Source organism: Sarcophilus harrisii, chromosome 4 (genome assembly GCF_902635505.1).
Source record: "Sarcophilus harrisii chromosome 4, mSarHar1.11, whole genome shotgun sequence".
NCBI lineage: Eukaryota > Metazoa > Chordata > Mammalia > Dasyuromorphia > Dasyuridae > Sarcophilus > Sarcophilus harrisii.
In genome coordinates this window covers 400,751,477-400,771,294 of record NC_045429.1, presented here as the reverse complement: position 1 = coordinate 400,771,294, position 19,818 = coordinate 400,751,477, and the positions used below count along the sequence as shown (strand labels likewise).

Sequence of the window (19,818 nt, the reverse complement as noted above, 5' to 3'; positions counted from 1 at the left end):
GGGGCGGGGAGAAAGGGCTCCGTGTGGGGACCCTCTTCTCCGCGAGACGTGAAAGTGAGCAGGCGGGAGGGCTTTGAGGGGCTGATCCGGTGTCCAATCTAAGGATTAATGAAGAAGAAAAAAAAAAGAAAAGAAAAATAGTAATAATAACCAAAGGCGACCAAATCGTTTTAAAAGCGCTTTAGAGCTGACGAAGCGGTTTTATCATGCGAACCTCTCAGCCCCTAGCTGAGGGAGGCGGACTCGGTTCTCCGTCTGGGGGGGGGAGGGGGAGAGTTCTGGCCCTGGGTTTTGTGGGAGGTAGCGGAGGCAGAATTAGAACCCAGCTCCTGCGCTCTTCCCGCTCCGCCTTCCTAGAGTAAGGATAGCTTGTGGGCTATTCGGTTGGAGGCCGGTAAAAGCAGCAGTTCCTCAAGGTGGTTTTGTTTGTTTTTTAATGCCATCTACCGCCTCCTTCGGTTGCTCTTTCCTGTGGCTGTTGTTCAAGTTTTTTTTTTTTTATTTTTTTTATTTTTATTTAATAGCCTTTTATTTACAGGATATATACATGGGTAACTTTACAGCATTAACAATTGCCAAACCTCTTGTTCCAATTTTTCACCTCTTACCCCCCACCCCTCCCCAAATGGCAGGATGACCAGTAGATGTTAAATATATTAAAATATAACTTAGATACACAATAAGTATACATGACCAAAACATTATTTTGCTGTACAAAAAGAATCAGACTCTGAATTATTGTACAATTAACTTCCGAAGGAAATCAAAAATGCAGGTAGGCATAAATATAGGGATTGGGAATTCAATGCAATGGTTTTTAGTCATCTCCCAGAGTTCTTCTTCTGGGCATAGCTAGTTCAGTTCATTACTGCTCCATTAGAAATGATTCGGTTGATCTCGTTGCTGAGGATGGCCTATGTTGTTCAAGTTTTAACAGAAATAATTGAAGCGCGAGTTGTGATGGGCTCCCTCGGCTTCCAAAGCAGGAGATAAGACATAAAAGTGTGTGTGTGTGTGCAAGCAATAGTATAGAAACCTGTAGCGTGTGTGTGTGTGAATGCAATAGTATAGAAACCTGTAGCCTGGTGCGGAATTAGATCTGGTTTAGCTGCTGCATAGAACACCCATAAACTCTTTGAGATAAGTTTGTTTTTTAAATCTTCTGTAGCCTCGGTCAAGCGCTAAGGCTGCAGTTTGTTTGCCAGGCTTATTTTGATTAGTTACCCAACAAGATCTCCTTGTCCATGGGTATTAGGAGGTTATAGATTTAATGCCAGAAATGATGCCGGACTCTGTTTCAAGAACAGTAAGGTGAAGTGGAAAGCACACCTATGTTATGTCCTTAGGAAAGATCTGTGTTTGAATCTCCCCCTCACACAAACTGTGTAATCCTGTACTATAACTTTTCCTCTTGGACTCAAATCTGTTCAATGGAGGTAATTCTGGCCCTGCTTGACGGCTTGCTGGGGGGGGGGGAGGAAGGGAAGAGGGAGATGAGGATCACAGAGGAAGGAGGAAAAAAAATGGAACTCAAAATCTTACGAAAATGAGTGTTTCTAACAGTTTTCAAACTGTCTTTAGACGAAATTGGAAATTGGAAAAATAAAACATTGAATTTAAAAAATACTGGCCCTGCCAGTCCCATATTAGTCTTTTTGAAAGAAAATGCTTTGAAAAAGTCTGAAAACTAGTTGTAAGTTGGAATTACTGCTATTATGCTCCCATACTGATGTTTAACAAAACACTGAGCAAGAAGAATTTTACCTGAGCCAACTTTAAGATACAATATAACTGAAGGTATTTTTTAAAAGAAGTCTTGAATAGGGATTGAAAAAGAAGTTATAATTGTATCTTTTTGGATTAGAAAAGCCCTATAAATTTGAAGTGAGTTTGTTGGTCAAGTCAAAATAAAATCCTTGTGTATTCCAATAAAGTGATGCTAATTCATAGGATCATAGGAATTTGAACCTATTTGGCATGCTGGACTTGGGAGTAAGAAAGATCAGGATTCAGACTGCCTGAAATACTAATGATCATGGTTGTCACTTAACAGTACTTAGTAGCAGAAGGAAGAGCCTCTGGGGACTGGAATCTTCTGTGTCTTCTGTTTTTCTCCCAAAACCACCCTGTTTGGGGGAAATAAGTTTATTTTTATCAAAGAATTTTTTTTTGGGGGGGGGGGCTAAATATTGGCAGACAGCTCTTTCTCTGTGTGCTTTGTTCAGAACGGGAATAATTACATATCATTACTCATTATAAATGCCATAGTAAGATATTGTGAAGCCAGTATTGTTTATGTGACTTTCAGAATTGTTTCCATGAAAACAGTAGGGTTTCACCACAAATTTCTAGGTATTGTTTTAAATATGGACAACAGGCTTAATTAGTGTTAATTTCATTTCCCTAATCCTGAGCACAAGGAACTAATATTTAGGGACATGAAAAACAATGTGTTTAACTTGTTTTAGGGAAAGAGAGGGACTACTGTGATACTCCTAGAATAATATGAAGAGTAGCTTATGGCAGGTCTTGATAAATTTGCTTCAAATCTAAAAGCTAATTCCAAAATTTATGAAGTAGGTGAAAATTTCAGCTTTTAGGGAAAGGAAAAAAGGACAGGGTGGTATTGGAGAGAGACCCAAATTAAAATTAGCTTTTGTGTATAAACTTTCTCCAAGATTCTGTCATTCAACAAGAATTTGGGCAGTGGAATTCTGTTTTTTGTATGAGTACACGTGTATATTGAATTGTTTGCTTTCCCAGTGAGAGAGAGAATTTGGAACTCAATGTTTTAAAATGAATACTAATTTTTATCTTACACATAATTGGGGGGGGAATAATATACTAAATCTTTTTAAAAGGTTTTAGGCATTGTGATAAGTACTGGGATACAAAGAAAAGCAAAACAGTCACTGGTCTCAAGGTGGCTTCCATTTAAATTGGAAGAAATATAGTATGTACACACAAAATATAAACAGTTCAAATGTGTGTTAATCTCTGAGGGAAGGTCAGTACCTTTGCTGCAATCTGGAAAGGTCTTCTGTAGAAGGTGGGATTTGAACTGAATCCTGGAGGAAGTAAGTGGAAGTGAAAAGGGAGAGCATTCCAGGCATAGGAGTCAAAAAGGCACAGAGTATAATATTCTAGGAAAAGCAAGAAGGCAAATGTTACTTGGATCTCCCTTCTGCACATCTGTCTTTTGACTACAGGCTTCCTTCAGGTCTCAGACAAAGTCCTATCTTCTTCCCCTGAGATTATCTACAGTTTATTCTATATATATATCTTATTTGTACATAACTGGTTTTTTTCTGCACATTGTCTCCTCTGTTACATTGTGAACTCCTTCAGAACAGGGATTTAACTATTTTGCCTTTCTTTGTCCCATCGTTCTTAATACACTGCCTGGTAATAGACAATAATATATTATATAACATGTATTATAACATTATAATATATTATGTATATAATAATAATAATAGACAATTTTATATATTAAAAAACTGAAGTAGAGCAGCCTAAGATTAACTAACCCTTCATATTATTTAGATACTTAGAGCTTTGGTCCTCTGTCTAATCTGCTTTATTTACACATAAATCATATTGTAAATAGGATTACAGATTAGATTATATTGTTGTCTCCTAAGTAAAAAGTACCTATTTATTTAGAATAATTCTCTACACAACCTTTATAATATTTCTCTGCCCTTTCAAGTCATTCCAAATCATTTTTTCCTCCATAGCTACTTCTTAAATTAAGGTTAACACTGATCCTATTCTTCTGTAAATACTCTGCCTCAGAAAATGAGAAAGATATAAAACATTTTATTTATTAAATTTTATTTTTCAGTTCCAAAGTCTCTCCTTCCTATCCCCTCCACTATCCATTGTTGTGAAAGCAAGAAATATGATACACCTTATACATATGAAGTCATGCAAAGCATTTCCCCACATGTAGCAAAAAAAAATGGGGGAGAGGGAAGGAAAAGGTAGGTGGAAAAAATACATCAGAATTCATCAGAAAAAAAAAAACCCATTATTTTAAACAAGCATATTTATAGAAAAAAGCTGTATATTTTTTCTTTTAGATAGTTCTAAGATTTGTTATGATGTTACTTTTCAACCCCTTTTATATAGTAATCTGATTTATAGAACTTTTTCTCAATTCATTTCATTTTTGTGATGTACGACTAGGTTTTGTGCCATAGCTAGTATTTATACCTTTTTAAAAGATTTGTAAAGTATATTTACATACTTCATTTCTTTTTATCTTTATTATAACTTTATGAGATATATTCAGTGACTCACATTTTGCAAATGGGGAAACTGAGACACATTACAATTCTGAGTTGCCCAGGATCATACAGGTAGTAAATATCTAGTTGGGAGTTAAACCTGGTCTTCCTGACTACAAGTCTAGCACTCTATGCCCTGAACTATATAGTATGTTCAAACAATACACAGAAGTAGGTATTTTCAGATTACCTGTGTTCAGGTATTCATTATGTGTTGATGTGCATATGCATATACATTCACATATATGTGTGCAATTGTGTCAATTATCTAAAGTGTACAGAGGGGAGCATGTGGATTATATTTATTTTACACAGCGTAGCAAATCCTTTCTGCCTAGCCAAAGAAAGTTCACAGGAAAAAGAAGGTGAATTGGCAGATTTTGCTGCTCATGGAGAACCATATAAGCCATCAATCTTATTTTATTTCATGAGAGTTGTAGTGAGTATGCAGATTTTGTTAGAATAGAGCTGAATTAGGGAAGGTTTATAGATATAGACACCGACTTAGGATAAACAAACTCAAATCTTGCCTACTTTCTCTTTTTTTCCTCTTAGATAGCCTGTTAGAAATTTCTACTTAGTGCAAGTGGCAGCATCTAATCATTTTGAGTGTTTTTAACAGTTGTGCATCTGTTTTTAAACAGGAGAGTAAATGTTAGAGTGAGCATTGAACTCCAAGCAGTTTCTAATCCAGTTCATCGAAAGGTTGGTATTTCTGATTCATAGTCTAATGATAATTTATGTACTAAACAGCTAACTCATTTCTTTTGTGTATTAAACTCTTTGCAACCATTTTTGTTCTAAAAATTTTAGCCTCTTTATGTTTTGTAAAAATCTGATTTAGAAACTAATTTAGGGATTGAAAGAGAATGTGCAATTTATGTATAAACCATTCAAGTTGAAGGGCATCAGAGAAGGGTAATGGGTTCATGTAATGTTCTCATTAAAAGGTAATGTTCTCTATTGAGGTTTTCTTGGGGTCTCTGGAGCATCCTTTGTTTCAGTTCAGTAATCACCAACAAGTGCAGCCAGGTATTAGTCTAAATCCTTTATTATCTCTTTCAAAGTCCTATCTCCTTCACTTGGAGCTCAGCTAGTTTTCTGAGGGCCTTCTGGAGTATTGGTTTCAGTGGGGAAGCAAAGGAGGAGAGCCTGCCACCAAGGTGGTGTGAGATGGGATGAATTTGACCGAGTCCAAGGGCTTATGCTCCAGCCTTCAGCCTCTAGCCTTCTCTCTGCTTATCTCTGAATCTCTCTGGCTGAGGCTTCTAGCTTATAAACTCTGAGTACAAACCAATCTTTATATCATTAGGAAACCATTATTTGTTATAGGATTAAATCAGTGCTAAACTAGATTTAACCATTGTCTCCTCAATTCCACTTAGTACCTTATTTCAAGTTCTAATCCATAGCATCTCCTTGTAGGATTAAATCAATCATACTGAACCATGCTAAATTAAGTAACTATTGTCTCCATCAATTCCACTGACTTAGTACCTTGTAAGAATCCTTTATTCAGTTCTGGCCCATAATAAGTTCATATTCTACTTACAGGTTGTTAATATAGGAATATCATTCTGTTTTAGAAAATAGAATTCTAGAGAATAAAGACAGTAATGTAAATGTGAGAATCAGACAAAAGTACTGCAGAGGAAAATATTTTAGTTTGGGGATATTTTTCCTTTTGGCAAAATAGTAATTAAGAGAACTGAAGAATAATACTTAAGAGCACAAGGAAACCAAAGTTACTTAGACAGATCAGCCTCATTTGAACTTGAAGAATTGAAAACTAAGCAGTGACAAGAGCATAGAATATAGGATTTAGGAAAATGAACCACCTACATTTTGGATTAGATAACTGTAGCCTTTGTATATAAGAAAGTACCTTTTAATCCTTTTTTTTTTTTTTAATCACACAGATGTTCAATTTAGTCTATCCATCATTGCTAAGATTTTTAAAGAAAGTATCCAAAAGGCCCCTCAACCAAAAATGTATTGATTCTGAGATTTGTAGGGGCTTAACTCTAGGAATGAAGTTGGGGCTTAGTTAAGAAGCAGCTTTAGGAAAGGTGATTGAAGTTTTAAGCTTAATCTTTCTGTATATCTAGCAAAGTTTCATGAGGTTAGAACAATAACTGATCTAGGTTATAGATTTTATTTTTTCAAAGTTTTTATATTTCCTGCTTCTCCCTTTATTCATAAGTGACTATATGCAGCATAAATAATTGGTATTAAGGACACTAAGGACAAAACACCTTTTCTGCTAACTGCTTCTCTAGCATTACAACCCCAGAACTATATATATTTACTTACAAGATCCTCAGAATCTTTCAACAGTAGTATAAGGCTGCCTTAGTCTCCAGGTATTCTGAGAAATAATAAAGTTAATTTCTCCACTTTTTCTTATTCTATAATTATTTCTGGGGTCCTAAAAGTCACACTGGATATTTTTGGCAATCGGGAATAAAAAGATTTTTTCAGAGCTTTTGTTCTGTGCTAGTGTCTAATTCCATATCTTTTTCAATCTCTTTTACTCACATTTTATTCTAACTTTCCCATCCATACCTACTGTCCTGTAAAGACTGAGTACTAATGGTCAGTCCTCCAGTACTGTAATTCTGAACTTCCTATAAGACAAACTTAAATCCCATAGTAAGAGGCATTGACGAGGGACTAGAGACAGACAGATTGCTTTCAAATGCCACTTCACCAGCCAGCTGGAGCATTCAGCCAGCTGAACCAATAGAATTGGTTTAGGTACAACCCTAATAATGACATGATATTTGATATCCTTGTTTAGAGAAAAGGGTTCCTTTTCTGTGGGGAATAAGAAAGTTGTCAGTCTTCTTTGATTTCTTTGCTCAAAAGAGGGCTGATAAAATTTTGAGTTCAGAAACTTAACCAATAGACCACAATTTCCTTATCTTTAAAATGAATTAGTTGTACTTTCTGGGCTCTAAGATCTGTTCTTGCTTTAAATTTTGTATGTCCTTTTTAACTTGGAATTAGCCAACTACGAAGGCAGTTAGGAATAAAATGTATATGTATAAAGATGTAGCATCTTACCACTAAGGCTGTACCTGTGTATTACTAAACCTCTTCTACAATTCTTTTAACCTTTTGTGATTATCAGAGTAGATTGGCCATCCTAAGCTAGACTGAAATAAAGATTAAAAAAACAAACAAACCATAATTGAAGAGTTAGACCTCAAATGATAGATGTGATACCTTGATATTGGATGTGTCAAGAGTTTTGGAGTTTCTTTTATTAGCCTTAAGTGAATGTTCTCATATTCCTGAGATAGGTCAAAGAGATAAAAAAAGAAATTTATTACACCCACAATTTTAGTCAAGACACTTCATAAGAGATATAATTTGTATTTTGGAAGGATCCCAACCTGCTCTGATTTTGTGCTTATTTTTTGGTATATCCATCTTCTAAGCCTAGCTTTGAAAAGAATTTCTTTAAGTTTGTGTCTGTAAAACTTTTTTCTTTTTTCCCTGGGTAATGGGTGAGATTATCTCCCTTGAGGGGAAAAAAAAAATTTATTTCTCTGGTTCTGATGTAGTTGAAACTGTATAAGCTTTGTTAGAAACCTAATAGTGATATTTTTCTAAGCTCTCAACCTGTGCTTGAGCCATAATAAAAACAGGTTTTTAATCTCTAGATTTCTGTATGATGATAATGTCATTCGGCAGTAATTATCATGAGACCTCACTGAGAATATTTTTCCCATATTAGATGATTTTGCTTCTAAGAAAGAAGCAGTTAGCCAATTTGTAATATCTGTATGCACTTCGATACTGAAAACAAATCTTTCTCTTAGGATTTAGTAATTCAGTTGACTGATGATGCTGATCCATTTTTTCTATATAACCTTGTTATATCTGAGGAAGATTTTCAGAGGTAAGTTGCTGACTTAAGAATTTTCTTTGTTAACTGTATAAATATGTATACATGTATTGGATTTAACGTATATTTTAACATATTTAACATATTTTGGACTACCTGCCATCTAGGGGAGGGGATGAGGGGAAGGGGGGATAATTTGAAACAGAAGGCTTTGCAAGGATCAATGTTGAAAAATTACCCATATATATGTTTTGTAAATAAAAAGCTTTACTTAAAAGAGTTTTTTTTAATATCCAATAAATTTGATTATGTGCTTTAATTTAATTTTTTTTTTTTTTTTTTTTTTTTTTTTTTTTTGAGAAGGGGGCAAGGCAATTGAGGTTAGGTGTCTTGTCCAGAGTCATATAGCTAGTGAGTATTAAGTGTCTGAAGCTGAATTTGAACTCAGGTCTTCCTGACTACATGAAGGGCCTCTATTTACTGCGCCTTCTAGTTTAACTGCCCCTATGCTTTAATTACTAATTACTAAGATAAAATGTTAAAATTACAATATCCAAATTTTAAAATTTACCTTTTCTTATCTCTGATTTCATATAAATGTAGTTTAAAACTGCAGCAAGGTCTTCTGGTAGATTTTTCAGCTTTTCCACAAAAGTTTATAGATCTGCTACAACAGTGTACACAGGAACAAGGCAAAGAAATTCCAAGGTAAGTCTCAAGTGGACCCTGTATACAGTCTTAGACTAAATTTTCTTTTGAAGGGCTTTCCTTATAAGCCAAAGTTTCTCCATGTGTTAAGAGTATCTTGGTCTTTAAAAAAAAATTAGCTTCTGTTAAACCTAAAATTTCAAATTGTCTTTATTATAGTTAATAGTATTTATTATATTTATTTGAGTTTCCCAATATGGATAAAGTCATTGAAACTGTTGATTTTAGGGGTGGGTGGGTGTGTTTCTAACTGAAGGATAGAAGTATTTTTATGAAAAAGGAAAAGATTTAGATATATCTGTTAAAATTCTTTTCAGAACATATTTTTCAAGTGCAGCTTCATTTTGTTGTTTTTATGAAAGGTTTTAGAAAGTTTATTCACTTTTTATTTGGCACAAATAATCAGTTTATAATGAAACCCATTTGTATATTTATGTTTTTATGGAGTTTTATTTTTATTTAATTTACATTATTATAAACATTTATAAATGAGCTAGATAAAAATAAAATATGGAGGCTAAATTTTGAATCTTTCAATTTAGTTTATTTGAATTAGGATTTATTCTTTTTCATACATTTGTCCATAGGTTTTGCATTTATACAAACTCAAAATTACTCTTGTCAGCATTCTGTGATATGTCTTCTTTATACCCAGTAAGGGGAATGTCCTTAATTTAATGTAAAACTTTCTTTTAAAGGTTTTTACTACAATTAGTTTCTACAGCAGCCATATTGGATCACTCACCTGTATTTTTAAATGTGGTAGAGACAAATCCCTTTAAGCATCTTACACATCTTTCTCTAAAACTTCTACCTGGAAATGATATGGAAATAAAGAAATTTTTAGCAGGCTGTTTGAAATGTAGCAAGGTAAGGTCTGAATTCGCACAGTGCTTTTCTAGGATGCCTTATACCTCATATGTAAAATCAAGATAGCATATTTCTAAGGTCCCTTCTAGCTCTTAAATTCTCTAATTCTGTTCTTTTTTAAATGAGTACAAAAAATCTACCATAAAATGTTCAGAATTTTGATACTTGTTCCATGTGTTTGAGGAAATGTAATAAATAAATGACTTAAAAAGAGGAAAATTTCTATTTCATTTTTGAGGTTTTTTGAATGTAATAAATAGGAGTATTAGATTAGGTGTCTGGAAAATGGAGTCTGTCACCATTTAACTCGGTGACCTTGAGCAAGTCAGTTAACCTTTTGGTGCCTTTGTTTTCCCACTTGCTAAATATATGAAATAAAGTTTACCCTATATACGCCAGCTTAAATAAGAAATTATGAGAATTCCTTGAAAAACATAAATTGACATTCAAACATAAGTTGCTATTTCCTGGGAAGTAAAATATGTATGCTTGGACATTTTCTGATTTAAAAAAGAAAATAGCTGGCAATTGAACAGTACTTAAGGTTTGCAAAACTTTCTGCCCAACTCATTTGAGCTAAGAAATGGTATTTTGGGACCAGTCTATAATTAAATTAAAAATCAATGAACTCTTTTAATAGGAAGAAAAATTATCATTGGAGCAAACACTAGAGGATGTTACAAGACAGTTACACTTTACACAACAGGTAATTCAAGGTTTTACTTTTTTTCTTAGTAAATCATCTCTTTATTGACTCTCAGTTGTCAGGCTATTCACCACAAAAGCAAAATAAAGCTAAAAAATACTTATATTGATTTATATATAGGATGTAAGTCTCAGATCAAATCTTTTACTCTAAACATTCTTTTATTCTATACTTATTTTCATCTTTAGTCTTTACTTATGCTATTCCATTTGTCTAAAATGTACCATCAACTATCTTTTGCCCAATGGGACTGGCCTACAGAGACCATCATTACCTTTAAATTTAATGGATGATCCACTGTCTGTATCTCAAGATGAAGATAGTTCTGGGCCTATCCCATGGTATCATTCTCCAGGTGACCTTCAGATTTGTATTAGTAATTAAATCATCTACAGGCTGATTTCAGAAAAGCCTGGAAAGACTTACATGAATTGATGTTAAGTCAAGTGAGTAGAACCAAAAAAACGTTGTATATTAGCAACAAAATTGTGTGATGATCAACTGGATTTGGCTCTTTTCAGAGATGAAGTGATTCAAGGCAATTCCAATAGTCTTGTGATGGAAAGTGCTATCTGGATCCAAAGAGAGAATTATGGGGATTGATTATGGATCAAAGCATGGTGTTTTTACCTTTTTGTTGTTTGTTGGCTTGGTTTTTTATTTTTGTGATTTTTTTTTTTCTTTCATCTTTTGATCTCATTTTTCTTGTGTGTAACATGATGAATTTGGAAATATGTTTAGAAGACATATTTAACCTATACTGGATTGCTTGCTGTTTATGGGAGGGAAGGGGGGGGGGGTGAAAGGGAGAAAAATTTTATGCAAAGATGAATATTGAAAACTTTTTGCACATATTTGGAAAAATAAAAAGCTATTAAAATTTTTAAAATAATTAGCTCAGCTTCTCCATCTAGTCCTCATTATGGGAAGGGACTACAGTTAGAGGTTGAAAAGAAGAGCAGATAAAGTGGCAAAAAGGGGAAGGGCTTAGTTTTTTGAAAGTGGAGAGAAAAAATGCCAATATTTGAAATTTAGTGCTTCCCACTCACTTTCATTATATCTGCCCCTTTCCTACGCATAGCTTTCAAAAGAACCCTATGTCCTCAGACTATTCATAATTCCTCTGTGATATAAGCTAGCCAAATCTGTCTTCCTCTGAAATGTCCCTTTCTTGCTTTAGATTCTTTTCTTTCCTTGTTAAAACTCCTTTTCTTCAGCTTCAGTACATGTCAGGTAATTTTATTTAACTAATCTTTATGGAATTTTGAGTGTTCCTCTGACAGAGTTTCTTTACAAGCTTGAGTAAGTCTCCAATTAGCAAAATTCCTTTCGACATGGAGGATATTTTAATAATTAGCATTCAGCTTTCTTATTAACAAAGCCTCAATGGTAATGGTAGAAAAAAGATTAGATATACTGCTAGTCTCCTTTCCTTTTTTTTTTTTTTTTTTTTTTAAAATCTTGCTGCCTTTGGTTTTGGTGGTGAAGACAAAATGAATTAACATGTAATGTGCTTAGGAAAATTTAAAGTGCTATGCTATTATTATACAGTGCTAGTTTTTATTATATTTTTTTCCTCCAAAATTTTTAAAGCACGTTGAAATTGTAGTTACTATAGGATGAAGACTATTTCCTCATAGTTCAATGGAAAGAGCACTGAAATGAAGCTAAAGCAAGGGCCTACAAATTATTTCTTCTTATCAAGATTATATTTCCTCATCTTCAGTGTGTAAGGAAAGGAGCATGATAGTTGTGTAATTTGATGTGTGTAAATTCAAGGTATAGATAGTAAAGCATTTTGACAGTGTGCAGAGTACCTTGTTAGCTACTGAGAATCTGGAGACTAGCAGAAGACAGTCCTTACCTTCCAGAAGATCGTACTTTATAGGGCAGGTGATGGAAAGTTGTGGGAAGACTTGAATCAGGATTCAACACTTGCTACTAATAGTGATATAATATTATTACTTCATTTCCCTCTTTTAATATTTGTGTTTAAAATTATGCAGACATTGTCAGAAAAGATCCAGGAATTAGATAAGTTACGAAATGAATGGACATCACACACAGCATCACTGACAAATAAGCATTCTCAGGAACTGACAAATGAAAAGGAAAAAGCCCTCCAGGTATGAACAAAAGGGAAATGGATAAAATTCTTAGTTCGTGAAATAATTTGATGGCTGTAATTTTAAAAGAACCTATTGGAAAACTAAACTTAGTGTTTTATAATTATAATGACCAAATTTGGCCCCAAAGGAGAGTTGTGAAAATATGCCATCCTATTACAAAATGAGGTGCTATGGATAAAGAATTTTGCTTTAAAATTTTTTTTGTTTAAAAATACTTTGTTGCTGAATAGGGGAGGGGAAATGTAAATATAAAAAGAAAAGGTATATATAAAGTAAGGTAAACTTTAAACATGAAAAGAGATTTTGGAAATTAAGGTTTCACAGCTCTTTTGAAGTATGTTCATTTTTGAAAGGAAAATGATTTGTGACAAAATTTAAATGCTCTTTACTAGAGGCAGTAGTGGGGGAGGGGGGGGGCGGGAACAGAAGCAAATCTGTTCTCACAATAATTTTCAATTATTTTCCTTGCCTTTTTTTCCTTACTATGGCTCACTTATTTTCTGCATCATTTAAACTACTATATTCAATCACTATATTTTTAATTTTCCTTGAGTCATCCCTATAAAAACTATTAGTCTCCCATTTTTTCCCTTCTTTTAATACCTAAGCTTCTGAAATATGTTTCTTTTCTGAATGATTATGTCTCTCTTCAGACCTTCCTTTAAAACTTTTTTTGCCTGTCTTTTGTTTCTATCATTAACTTGAAATTATTCCTCCAAAAGTTCCTAACCATCATTAAGGTATATGTCAGAATTCTTTGTTTTCATTTCTGTAGTCTCTTTGCTGCCTTTAACATGGTTGTTCATCCTTTTCTAGTTCAGGAAGACCCACGTTCATATTTGACCTCACACTCATACAAGCTATGTGGGCCACTAATCTATGTTTGCCTCAGTTTCCTCAACTGTAAAATGAGCATAATAATAGCACCTACCTCCCAAGGGTATTGTGAGGATGAAAATGAGATAATATTTATAAAGCACTTAGCATAGTACCTGGTGCTTAATAGCTGCTTAATAAATGCTTTATGCCCTTCATCTTTCTCCTTTACTAATCATTTACTTTGTTTTCTGTCATTATTTTATTGGGAGTCTCTTTCCCTTTATTGAGTTCAAGATGGATTTCTTCAGTGTCATAATTCATAATTTTTTTCCTCCTTTGTTTTACCAGCTACTTCTCCTTTGATACTTTTTAGACAAAGGAAATTTCTACAGTAGCAATGCAAAATGTGGAGTCTGCAATTTGGCAGTGATTCCCTGCAGAGAGTAATGAAATATAATTCAGAAGCATAGACACAATACACCTCATTCCTTTTTCAATGCCTCATCACCACAAGTACTATGGCAACAATTTTATGACTGGTTTATAACGTGGAGTTCTCTTATTTTGAAAGCCCATAATTCTTAGCAAGCATTGCAATGCCAAAAACAAATACCACACAGAATGAGTAGGTCATGAATTGATTGTGAACTCTTATCAGAAGAGTAAATACTTACTTTGAGGAGATTAAGCATCTATTGAAGAATAATTCCTAGTATGAAATTCTGGGAAGTAAAAATCATTAACCAAAAGATTGAGATGATATGCTTGTGTTTGTAGCAGCTTTGACCTATGAAACTCCATAGGTATAAGTTGAATTTTTTTTTAATTAGGGAAGAGTTAATATCTCCAGGAAAGAAAGACTTCTTCATATATATTTCTTCTTTCTTTTTTCTGAGGCAGTTGGGGTTACCCCAGGATCCCACAGTTATGAAATGTTAAGTGTCTGAGGCTGGATTTGAATTCAGGTTCTCCTGACTTCAGGGCCGGTGCTCTATATCTACTGTGCCATCTAGCTACCCCTCATATATGTTTCTTTCAAATTTAATTGTCTTTTTTTTTTTTTTTTTTTCTAATTATGCTTTTATTTATCTACATGTAGGCACAGGTTCAATTTCAACAACAGCATGAACAACAGAAAAAAGATCTAGAAAGTATACATCAAAGAAATGTCGTCCAGCTTCAGAACAGATTGTCAGAATTGGAAGCGGCCAATAAAGATCTAACGGAAAGGAAATACAAAGGAGACTCCACCATTAGAGAACTTAAAGCAAAACTCTCTGGTGTAGAAGATGTATGGAATACTTTGTTTTTGTAGTTGAAAACAGTGCTTTTATTTGGTAGATATTTATTTTATCATTTGTTAGATATAACTGAATTATTCAATTGTTTTTGTGGGGTGACGAATCCTAATATTTAAGAGAAAATCTATAGAGATTCAGGAAATTATATTTAAAAAGCATCAATAGAATCTAGAATGATAACAGAATTTTGTCCAGAGAAGCAACTGTAAAATATAGCTCTTTGAATTTGTTCTTGAACTAAACCAGAAACTTGAAAAGCACACTAGTTTTGGAATCTGAGTATTTTGTTATCAAGGCATTTATTAGCTGTGTGGCTGCATGTTACTTAATCTCTTTGGACTTTGGTTTCTTCATCCATAAAAATGAAGATGCTGGACTAGTTACTTTCTAAAAGATTTGTAGTCCCTTCTTTTCCTGCTGTCACATAACTTTGCACCAAGGCAGCTGGCAGTCACGATCTTCCAGAGACTGGGGTTCCTCATCTGTAATATGAGGCTGGAGTACTTTTACTTCCTTTCCCACAGAATTGTTGTTAAGTAATTAGTTTGGTAAATCTTAAATTGTGCAGTAATTGTGAGTTATTAGTGAATACTTAATACTTGCTTGAGCAGTAATCAAACTCCCAAAACTGCTCCATGCAAACTTAGATAACATACTAGCCCAAATCATGATAGGAAAATCCCCCCAAAAGTCAGTGAGTTATTTTGCTAGCCCACGGTATCTTAATGAAGACAGGTCTTGAGACACTGCGAATGAGATCTAGTCAGGAACCCTGGTGTGCAGAGCATACCATTGTAGAGAAAGCAAATGGAAGTACCAGATCTTACATTGGAGCAGCTGAACTGATGCCAATTGGCAGTTTTGTTGCCTGATATCTAGTTATGGGTCACTGATCAAAGCGTCTGAACAAACAAGGTAGTTAGAGAACTATTGACACTTGAATTTGATTCTCATCTGAACTTGTTAAAGGAAAGAAGAATATATACACATACATACATATATAGTTGGGTACAAAAACAAATTTCAACAAGGAAATGGGAAGGAAAGGTGAGAAGGGTGAAAAAAAAATTGGTGAGTGTAGATTAAGAGGAGGATTATTAGGCCTAATGAAAATAAATTAAGAATGCAGAAAAATCAAGTTGCAAAGAGTGGGAATCTGAGGGAATGCTCATAAGCTTGAGAATGGCTAGGCAAAATATAGTGTATGCACATGATGAAATGATATTAATTATTGTATTATAAGAAATGATGGAGATGTTTATAAAGGCCTGGGAAGGCTAGTTTGAATTGATAGACTCAAGTGAACAGAACCAGGAAACAGTATATACAGTCATATGATAAGGATAATTTTGAAATAATTAGGAAGTCTGATCAAGGTCATCATAACTAATTCCAGACAAGTGATGATGAAACAGGCTACCCACTAAGCCAATGTGGAATTTTGTTTTGTTTGTAAGTTTGTTTGGAGAATTTAAAAAAAAAATTAAGTGTTAAAACTGGGAAGTTAATGTCTGTTAATAAATTTCTGGTGGCTTTTATTTTTTTTAATAAATATTTTACATATAAATATGTGTACATATTTATATTTTATATATATAAAATAGGCCACATTATAAAATAATTAGAAAGCAGCACAGATTTTTGTAATGCTCTTTTAAATTATGTGCACTAGAGACTTAGCTTATTTATATTTTCAACCTTGTTATCTCTAATCAGAACCAGTAATTATAATCTTGTCTATTTTAGGAATGCCAGAGGGCTAAACAAGAAGTACTTTCTTTAAGAAGAGAGAATTCTACTCTTGATGCTGAATGTCATGAAAAAGAGAAGCACATTAATCAACTTCAAACTAAAGTAGCTGTTTTAGAACAGGAAATCAAGGATAAAGATCAGATTGTTATAAGAACAAAAGAAGCATTTGACACAATTCAGGAACAAAAGGTAATGCATTTTAAAAATTTAATAAACACATTAATAAGTTGTACTACCCCTTTCCCCCAAATGGAGCGCAGAGTTTAAATTTAAATTTTTTAAAATTCAGGTGGCCCTAGAAGAAAATGGAGAGAAGAATCGGGTACAGCTAGGAAAACTTGAAACCACAATAAAATCATTATCAGCTGAACTTCTTAAGGTTTGTTTTAAGAGGTCTAAAGAATTCTTCATATATTCTTTGGAATTAAGTTTAGAAGTGTATCTGATGAGACTATTTCACAGGCAAATGAAATTATCAAGAAATTACAAGGTGATGTGAAAACTCTAATGAGCAAATTGAAATTGAAAAATACAGTCACAATTCAGCAAGAAAAACTACTGGCTGAAAAGGAAGAAAAATTGAAAAAAGAACAAAAGGAAGTACAAGATATTGGACAAGCTCTCCAGAATAAAGAGCAAGAGGTAATTGATATTTTAATAATTTTCAAAACTATTTTCTATTTATGAAGATTTAATGCTGTCCTCTGTAAATTGTAGCCATTGTTAGGCAAGAGATTCCATGCTAGAGAATTTGAAAAAATTTCTTACAAAATCTAATTGGAAGTTGAATGTAATTAAACCATTAGGTAGAATTGCCCTTTTGGTTTGAAAAGTCAGCTATTTTATCTCGGCTTACATTACATTTTATTTTTCATCAGTTCATTGAACTAATTTCTTCAACTTCTTAATCTTATTTTAGCTTTTCTGTACAAGACTTAATTGTATTAAATATTTCAGGTAAGCAAATTGCAAGAACAGTTAGAAGTTACAGTACAAAAACTTGAAGAGAGCAAACAACTTCTGAAGAATAATGAAAAATGTAAGTTTGTTAAATGAAAATAGCCGACATAGGTGTGTGGTACTTGTTTATACTTATATCTACTCCTAATCCACCTAGTTGCCTCTTTTAAGGACAAAACTTCTCCAGTTTATTTTATACTTAGATTGTTCTTAAATTTGTTTGTCCTGAAGGAAATTATTTTCTAATACAGGAAAATAAACATGTATAATATAAGTATATCACTATCATGTGGTTATTGGGTGAAATGGTGGAAAATATCCTTCTTGGATCATATTACCTTTCTGTTAAGGATTTGGCTCAAATGCCATGTTTTCCATGATGCCTGTTCCTTTTCTCTTATTTGTGAATTCCTGAAACACTTTTCTTATTATACACACTGTTTGTTTCATTGTTTCATTTCTTGTACAAGACCATAAGCTCTTTTGTGATAGACTATAACTTACTGTAACATCACCAGTGCCTTGTATATAGCAAGAGTTCAGTAAATATTTGTCCAATTAGTGAAAATGTATTATGTGTATTAGCTTTGATAATTAAAATTTTAAATGAAATTCTGTAATTCTGTTTTATAATTATTCTGGGTTTTATTTAGGACTTCAAAGAAACAGTTACATGTCCGGTTTGGGGGTGGTTTAAAAAAAATACTTTTTTAAGATATGTGAGAACACCAGATTTTTCCTTTCGTTACTTTTTGTCAGCATTCTCATGGCATTGTCAGATAACTGAGCTTCTTAGAGCAAGGATTGTTTTTTACTTTTATATCCCTAGTGTTTAGCTGACATATAATAAGGGCTTGATAGGTATTTATTGACCAACTAAGCAAATTAGTTACAAGTTTTAGTAGTAGGTAAGAACTGACATCTGTAGTGATCAGCAAATCAATATATATATCTTTACTTGAAAAGTTTTAGATAATCCTATATATTATTTCTGCTCACACTTAAGGAGAATTGGCAGTGTTTTTTTTGGGGGTGGGGACAAATTTAAAATGGAGGGGCAAAATAAAATGTTTGAATTTATTTGTTTTTCTTTTTTGAAGTAATCACCTGGCTAAATAAAGAACTAAATGAAAATCAGCTAATAAGAAAGCAAGAACTATTGGGACCCTCCACAACTTCACCTCCTCAGCCTAACAACACTACCATCAGAAGTGGAATTTCTCCTAATCAGAATATGGTAAGATTCAAATTCCTATCAGAACTTTTATGATGTAGTCAAACATAGATCTTGTAAAGTACTGGGAGACTGACCTAGTTTACATTCCTTATTACTTTTGCAGTTTGTTCATTTAGCAAGGTTCAGATCCATTTAATTGTATCTTTTCCATAAGAATACTATCATTTACATTATCTACTACTTAGCTCAAATCTAGGTGGACTACAACTACAGCATTTTTTGACCTACCCATGTAAGAATCCTTTTACAAAAGGCAATGAGATTACTAGTGTTGCTGAAGCCAATATTGGCTTTTTGTGACCATTACATCTTTTTTTAGATGTTCACTATTCATCTCTTTAATGAGCTGTTTTAGAATTTTCCCAGGCAAAGTCATTGGCCAGTAATTTACAAATTTCATTGCTTTCCCATTGAAAATCAGGACATTTGTACTTGCCAAATCCTTCAGTACTTTTTCTGTTTCTGTGATCTGTCAGACTCAGTACTCACATTGGCTTTTTTTTCAGTATCTGACAGTACAGTTTGTCTGGACCAGGTGATTTGAATTCATCAAAGGCAAGCAGGTGCTTGAACTCTTCCTATTTTTTTGCTAGTATTGGTATTCAATGTCATTTATTTACAGCTAATCATCTCAGAACATTGCTATTATTTGTATCCAGTATATTTCACTTTTTTTTTTTTTCCCTGAAAGCTTCTTCATTGCTCAGAGAACAATGATATTTCATCAGAGAAACCTGCTTTGGAAACTTTTTTTATATAACTATTGTTAATTGTATTTCCCTTCATTTATTCTCTCTTTTTACCCTTTTGCTCCTCAAGCGTTTTGCTACTGACCGTTACCTACCCCAATATGCCCTCTCATATCCCATTCTTCTGTTTTCTTGCAGGATAAGATAGATTTCAGTACCCCTATTGAATATGTATGTTACTTCCTATTTGAGCCAATTCTGATGAGAGTAAGGTTCACTCACTCCCTCGCCTTTCTTGCCTCTTTTTTGTGGAATTTGAACCATTCCACTTCTCAGTCTCTTCATTTCTAAATCCTATTGGGCTTTTCTCAGAAAAAGTTAGTGCTCATTCTTGACCTTTTTGTAGTAGATGACACTACTGTCAGTCCTTCCACCTGGATATTCTCTCCTTCCTGAATTTTCGTATCACTCCTTTCTCTTTGTTGGTTGATCTTTTTTTCTC

At 33.5% G+C, this 19,818-nt stretch overlaps 1 protein-coding gene across 3 annotated transcripts in view; it reads left to right on the top strand.

The window, feature by feature from the left end:
* SASS6 (SAS-6 centriolar assembly protein) overlaps positions 1-19,818 on the top strand; it is a 31,204-nt gene that overhangs the window by 406 nt on the left and 10,980 nt on the right. The window contains exons 2-14 of one of the 3 annotated variants that reach the window (XM_031967144.1): positions 3,848-3,986; positions 4,937-4,997; positions 8,120-8,199; positions 8,749-8,853; positions 9,552-9,723; positions 10,364-10,429; positions 12,436-12,555; positions 14,477-14,668; positions 16,425-16,619; positions 16,720-16,809; positions 16,893-17,072; positions 17,388-17,469; positions 18,491-18,627. In XM_031967144.1, the coding sequence (XP_031823004.1) occupies positions 3,931-3,986; positions 4,937-4,997; positions 8,120-8,199; positions 8,749-8,853; positions 9,552-9,723; positions 10,364-10,429; positions 12,436-12,555; positions 14,477-14,668; positions 16,425-16,619; positions 16,720-16,809; positions 16,893-17,072; positions 17,388-17,469; positions 18,491-18,627 (1,536 nt within the window). In that variant the 5' untranslated portion in view covers positions 3,848-3,930. The remainder of the gene's footprint in view (positions 1-3,847; positions 3,987-4,936; positions 4,998-8,119; positions 8,200-8,748; positions 8,854-9,551; positions 9,724-10,363; positions 10,430-12,435; positions 12,556-14,476; positions 14,669-16,424; positions 16,620-16,719; positions 16,810-16,892; positions 17,073-17,387; positions 17,470-18,490; positions 18,628-19,818) is intronic. The other 2 variants (XM_031967142.1, XM_031967143.1) reach the window with 2 other exon arrangements.